General features: G+C 45.1%; 1 protein-coding gene across 1 annotated transcript; it reads right to left on the bottom strand.

The window, feature by feature from the left end:
• Positions 1–5,187: 5,187 nt before the first annotated feature.
• Positions 5,188–6,193, bottom strand: LOC131510494 (olfactory receptor 7A5-like). The gene has a single exon (XM_058727682.1). It carries the CDS (start codon positions 6,182–6,184, stop codon positions 5,258–5,260), a length of 927 nt encoding a protein of 308 aa, XP_058583665.1. The 5' UTR covers positions 6,185–6,193; the 3' UTR covers positions 5,188–5,257.
• Between the last annotated feature and the right edge of the window lie 1,093 nt (positions 6,194–7,286).

Below are 7,286 nucleotides of genomic sequence, written 5' to 3'. Positions count from 1 at the left end.
GGAGAGGAAAAGCCCAAATAAGAGGGGTTGCAGTTCTGGTCTCTCTGAGAATCCCAGGAGAAGAAATTTTGATATCCGTGTAATATTTCCTGGTTCCATGAGGTTGCACTGACCCCCGGAAAGAGGCAAAGGACATCATTAATTTTCACATGAACAGTTTACTCACATAGTTGAAACACTACCATTTATATTGTGCGGTCAAGAAGTTCATTTCAGTATCGTGTCCCTTTTGTCCCCAAAGGATTGTCCTTGTGAAGAGATTCCCTCCTGTTTCATCTCAGATTAGGGGTTTTGTCACAACACCCAGTGCGCATCCACCCAGTGCTCATCCCTACAGGTGTTCTCCTCGATACCCATCACCCAGCCTCCCCCTCCTCCCGCCCGCCATCAACTCTCAGATTGTCCTCAGTTTTTAAGAGTCTCTTCTGGTTTGGCTCCCTCCCTCTCTAACTTTTTTGAGGACTGCTCATCCTTCACCAGTCACAAGACACCATGGCCTCCTGGGTTGTGTATTTCCCTGTCTTCACAGACCTCACCATCCCAGTTATGCCTGGAATGGACACAACCCAAGGAGGCCAGATCAGACATCTTTTCCCTGCAAAGTATAGAAATGGTTCCCAGAAATGCCAGTTCTTAAGCCTCCCATGGACACATGAATTTGAGGCTCCATATTGGAATGGCAAGTTTCTGCTGTGATTTACACAAACATAAAAATGTCTGTTCAACAGACATCGAGGCAGAGAGTGGGGGTGGTGGTGAATGAAACGGATGAGGCAAAGCAATTATCTAAGAAACTCGTGTGATTCCTGAGACACTGGGAGGTAAAATAAACTGCCATTGCCTTAATAGTAAGTTAAAGGAATAGAATAAGGAAGATCAACGAAAGTGTGAGCATCCACTCTGTGAAATTGACACAGCCACTGAATAAATACATCACTTAATCAAACAAACAAATGAACACAGCCATCACCTGTCCTGCACTAAGTTGAATGGGCTCTCAGGCGAAGACAGTTAATGAACTTGGCTTCCGTTCTTCTGACCCTGTCATCCACAGTGCACCGGGCCGTTGGGTTCAGCTGGCTGGGGTGTCTGAGAAGGTCTCCTTGTGACAAGTCTGAATGCCTCCCTGGACTGCAGATGGTAAGGACTAACGCTCTGTTCTCAGCTGAGACAGCAGGACGGAGTAAAGCATGGGCCCCCAGCCATAATTAGGGCTTGGAAGAACAGAGGGAGACCTTGTCCCTTCCCATCCAAGGTCGCACAGGCTGACAGGAGACCAGAGAGTATTTACAGCTCCCCGTATCCGCTCATTAGGCTCATTTCCCTCTTGGTACCCCAATCTCTGATCTCATATTCCCAAGTGGAAAACTGCTCTGGACACAAGTAGTTTTTCCTAATGAATCTCGGTTCCCAAAAGACTAGGTCAGAGACCAAGTGAATGCAGTTCTTTTTTTCCTCCCCTTTTCCCTGAACTTGTCCCCTTCCTGATGTGTAAATCTTGTGGTGCCTTATCTCGGCCGAGACACGCTTTCCTCCAAGTCTAAGACCAAGGAACCTTCCGGGATTAGTCCTCTTTGCCTTCCAAGCATTGCCTATCCTAGGGAGCCAGCTGTAGCATTTCTAGTGCTGTCTGTCTGTCTGTCTCTTTGTTTTTGAGAGACAGGGAGAGAGAGAGCATGAGTGGGGGAGAGGAAGGGAGGGAGAGAGGGACAAAGAGAAGCTTTTTAAATGTTTATTTATTTATTTTAAGAGAGAGAGAGTCAGAGAAAGAGGGAGAGAGAGAAGTCCAAGCAGTCTCCATGCTCAGTGCAGAAACAATCTGGGGGCCCAGTTCCATGACCAGGGGGTCGTGTCCTAAGCCGGAATCAAGACACAGAAGATGAACCCACTGAGCCCATGAGGCGACCCAGTGTCTACTGTTCTTATCAAGAGCGCCGCTAGGAATCTACCCAAGGACTCGGGAGTGCTGACGCACAGGCGCACGTGCACCCCAATATTTCGAGCAGCACTTTCAGCAACAGCCAAATTATGTAAAGAGCCTAAATGTCCACCAACTGACAAATGGATACTAAAGTTGTGGTTTATATATACGATGGAATACTACATGGCAATGAGGAAGAATGAAATCCTGCCATTTGCAGCAACATGGATGGAACTAGAGAGTGTTATGCTAAGTGAAAGAAGTCAAGAAGAGAAAGACAGATACCGTATGTTGTCACTCATAGGTGGGTCTTGAGAAACTTAAGAGAAGAGCATGGAGGAGGGGAAGGGGAAAAGAGAGTTAGAGGGAGGGAGGCAAACATAAGAGACTCTTGAGGACTGAGAACAAACCGAGGGTAGGTGGGGGGTGGGGGAGAGGGGAAAGTGGGTGATGGGCAGGGAGGAGGGCACTTGTTGGGATGAGCACTGGGTGTTGTATGGAAACTATTTTGACAATAAATTTCATATATTAAAAACAAGAAAGAAATAATAAAGCAGAGAAATGACTTCTTCTGATATTAAACATTGGGTGCCACAGAGATTGGCTTCAAGACACCTTTCCTGTCACTTGTTTTATACCAGGTTAAAAGCTGTCATTTGGTCCCTTGTTATAAAATGGTCCTTAAATACAACAGATGTATTGAGATCTAGTTATGTACTACAATGTGAGCTTAACATCTCACAGGGAGTTTGGATTTAATCTTTATAAAATCTTATCCCTGAGGAGGCATAGTTATGAACTACATTTTACGATGTATAAATGGTGCTTGGTGATGTCTAGTCATCTGTCCAAATTTAATATCTGAGTGTGTGGTGTCCCTTGAGTTTGATTCTGTCAGGATGCTTCTGGTTCTCAATCTTGGGGTCGTAGTTCTCAGCCAAAAATGAATTTTCCCCTGGGACGTCTGTCAAAATCTGAAGGGAAGCTGCCAAACACCTACAGTCCACAGGAAAGCACCCCAAAATACTGTTATCCTGCCACCAATGTCCACCAATAACAATGAGAAACCCAGCTAGGCCATCACATCTCCAACTTCACCGTGCCCGTGAATCCACACGGATCCCACTACAAACGCAAAATCTTAGAGATTCTGCATTTCTCCAAGCTCCTGGGTGATGCCGAAGTGCAGGTCTGAGTCTGCGAACCACTGTTTAATTAGCAAGAAGATGATCCTGTGTTAGAGATAAGCGTACGTAGCGTGAAGCCTTCTGCACCAAGTACTGTCCTTGCATGCCTGTAATTGTGAAAGGATCATGTATTCGCTCATTCTTCAGGCTGTGTGAAATCTGTGTTTATTGCTTTTATAAGTGACCAAAATAATACCCTGATGAACAAGCTTTTATAGTAAGGAGAATAAGGCACCATCAGATATGCCCACATCCTAATCTCCAGTCCCTTTCACCTGTTATTATTATTTTTTAGAGCAAAGAAGGATTTATGCAGCAGATTGAACAGGCTGCTCGTCAGCTTGGGCGACTCTGAAGGACATGCCCATTTGTGCAGAAGAACTGGTAACCCGGATCCACATGACTGGCAGGACATGCAGTTCTTGGGTGAAGCTTCCTCTGGTGAAGCAGGTGGAAGAGATTTCAGAGCAGAAAGGACGTATTATATAGATGGTGCTGATACTGTGCATTCGCCATCCCGTGGGATTTGTGACATATATCAGGAAAAGGAAGCTATTTCGTGTAATAATGCAAAGAATCATATGAGCGGATCACATTAGAAGTTTTCAAGCAGAAACAGGAAGATAATTCAGTGATAAAATGTAGAAGACACTAAGCAATCCTGCGCCTCGATGAACAAACTCCCTCAGTGGTGAACACCATCTTCCATGCTTTAATAAATAGGTGCAAAGCACGAACTGTGATGTTTTTTAAAAATGAGAGAAATATTTTGTGTATCACAAAATGAGTGTTTCGAAAGTTTGCCTCCTCATACTTATGGTCAGGCCGATACGAAGAACATATCAGGTCGATCTATTTATTCAAATTTGCCTAAGTACACTCCACTAGGAGATCTATATTAGCTAATCAGGTTTTCCCAGTGACTATGGTAGGGTTTCTGGACCCAGAGCTGAGTAACAGAATACAACCAAGAGACCACTTGCAAAGCATAAGGGCATGTTTAACGCAAGTGACTGAAACGACGTATTTTCCCCGGGTCCGTTTCGAACACAACCATGTTGAATAAACATATCATCAGATGTGTTCCACAATCACCAGATAAGCCGTCGGCTACCCCCAGCCACGAAGTACCAATTCAGAAAGCCCTTTATAAACTAGAGACTGACACATGAGTGAATCAGATTTTCCCCTTCAGCCCACACATTCTACTCAGTAAAATTCTCCAAGAACGTGTGAGCCCAACACCAGCTACCCACCCTGGCCGTGGTCTTTGAGAAAGCCAGATCCCTCAACAGCTTCCTCTCTCTCTCTTTTCCTCTTGACTCTCTCTCCCCTTCTGAGACCTCCCAGAATGGCTTTTGAGCATCCCATGTGCCCTCCAGCATACATGAGTAATAAACCTGGGTTATTAGAGTTCTCCGATAGATGTTGCGGACGTGTGTCCTGCAATCACAATAAGAACCCAAGGGCTGGTGCAGCCAAGGCATAGGCTGTGGTCCGGGAAAGGACTGTGGGAGTGTGGACAAGCACATGGGTGCCGGTGAGTGCTTAGGCTTTCCTAGCCAGAGCGGGGTGTGAATTGCTTGAGGCTTGAATGGAACAATGTTAGAGTCCACATCATCAGGTGGAGTCCTAAAGGAAGCGAAGGAAAAGACTGAGACTCAAGGTGGAAACTGTGCTTTTGTATTCTCCTTGACAGTAAAATAATGGAAATGGCTTACTGATCAAGTGTAGCTTTATTCCATACGAAGCGTATAATTCATGATGATGATCTCAGGAAATCTAGGGGAAATTTACCCGACATGGTATAAGTCATTTGAGATGTAATTAATTTTAAGAAATCCAACTAGTCCCATGTGAGATAAAGAAATTTCAGGCATTTGTGACCCAAGGTTGGGGTAAACTTTGGGGACACCTGCAAATAGACAAAGGAAAAACCGTCTGTATTTCAGTCACAGCAGAAGCTTAATGAAGTGAGTTCCTTAAATGTACAGAGAAGTTGATCAAACAAATGGAAATGCCAAGAAATAAATAGAAGGAGTAGATCCTACTTCCACAGTCTGATCAAAGATTGGCAGTTCCTGGCTCTGAGGATTTGAGCCCTTCAATCATGGGCATGACTTCAGCCTTTGGAAGATTGTTTCTTATATCACTGGATCCCAACGATTCTTTTCAGAGCCCTCTTTATGTCTCTGTTCCTCAGGCTGTAGATGAAGGGGTTCAGCATGGGCGTGACCACCGTGTACATCACCGAGGCTGTGGCACTTGAGTGGGAACCCTGGGTAGCAGCAGAGCTGAGGTACACTCCTAGGCTCGTACAATAAAATAAGGAGACAACTAAAAGGTGAGATGCACAGGTGGAAAATGCCTTATACTTGCCCTGAGCTGATGAGATCCCACGTATGGAAGAAACTATCTTAGAATAAGAGTAAATGATCCCAGCAAGGGGACCTCCAGCCAGCAGCACAGCTGCAAGATACATCACCACGTTATTAAGAAAGGTGTCAGAACAGGCAAGTTGGATCATCTGATTGAGTTCACAGAAAAAGTGGGGGATCTCTACCTCTGTACAGAAGGACAGCCGCAACACCATTAAGGTGTGTACCAAGGAATACAGGACACTCGTCATCCAGGACACCAGAACCAACAGTCCACAGAGTCGGGGGTTCATGATGACCGTGTAGTGCAGGGGGTGACAGATGGCCACAAACCTGTCGTAGGCCATCACATTCAGGAGAAAGTCATCCATCCCCGCAAAGGTTATGAAAAAGTTCATTTGTGTGATACAGTCCTCATAGGTTATGACTTTGGTCTGGGTCTGGATGTTCCAGAGCATCTTCGGGACGGTGGTGGAGGTGAAGCAGATGTCTACAAAGGACAGGTTGGCCAGGAAGAAGTACATGGGGGTGTGGAGGTGGGAGTCAGAGCTGACGGCCAGGATGATGAGCAGGTTGCCAAACACAGTGATCAGGTACATGGAGAGGAAAAGCCCAAATATGAGGGGCTGCAGCTCTGGTCTCTCTGAAAATCCCAGGAGAAGAAATTTTGATATCCGTGTAATATTTCCTGGTTCCATGAGGTTGCACTGACCCCCAGAAAGAGGCAAAGGACATCATTAATTTTCACATCAACAGTTTACTCACATAGTTGAAATGCTACCATTTATATTGTGCAGTCAAGAAGTTCATTTCGGTATCTTGTCCCTTTTGTCCCCAAAGGATTGTTCATTTGAAGAGATTCCCTCCTGTTTCATTTCAGTTAGGTGTTTTGGTCTCATGCTCCACACTCCCCAGAAGAGGTCATGTATTTTACTGTCTTACTAAGAATATCTTTCCTGCATTGGAGGAATATGTAGTGAGGGTCAAACATGTCCCAGGCATTGTCTAGGCCATGAGCATGGGATACTGAAAACCAAAAGCCACTATAATCTAGTGATGGAGAATGAGTAGAATCAAATACAAATATTAATAAGACATCACAGGGTGTCAAGTGCTATGAAGAGACAAAAGCAGATATAAAGGAGAGCGTGGATATGAGTGCTATTTTGTAATCAGTGTTTGGTCAAGACCAGTAATCTAGGTGACATTTGATCAGAGACCTGCAGGGAAGGAAGGCAGGAGCCCAGAGCCTGTGTGGGGAAGTGTGTGATGGTAGAGGGAATGGCCTCAGCTAAGGCCCCGAGGATGATCCTACTTTGAGCTATTTGAGTCCAAAACAGGAAGCATGTATGGGAAGGGGAATGAGCAGGAAAATGATCAGAGATCGTGTCAGGCAATTTCAAAGAAAGAGGTGGCCTCGTTGCTGGTTCCCCTTCAAGAGAAAGGAGTCACTCACCCACACTATGTCCTGCTTGTATTTTAGAGTCTACCTGCAAAGTCTGCTGTAAGTTGACATAGAGCTCTCTAGAATATGGTGTGTTGATTGAGTTCTGGCTTCTATATTATAAGAATCACCTTGGAATATATTGGACCATGTCCCCTGACCATCTGATGATGGATGTCATTTCACAAGGCACACACACACACACACACACACACCCCAAATTAGTGATCCCTGGGCTGTGTTTTTACCATGACTTCTCACTCCAACCGCAACAATTAAGTTCGGAGTGGGTAAAACTCAAGAGGTGCACATCCATTATCATTCCTGCAAATGATGTAAGTTTCCCATGAACAAAT

Source organism: Neofelis nebulosa, chromosome 4 (genome assembly GCF_028018385.1).
Source record: "Neofelis nebulosa isolate mNeoNeb1 chromosome 4, mNeoNeb1.pri, whole genome shotgun sequence".
Classification (NCBI taxonomy): domain Eukaryota; kingdom Metazoa; phylum Chordata; class Mammalia; order Carnivora; family Felidae; genus Neofelis; species Neofelis nebulosa.
Note: the sequence above shows the minus strand (reverse complement) of the source record. Positions and strands in the feature narration are given on the sequence as shown.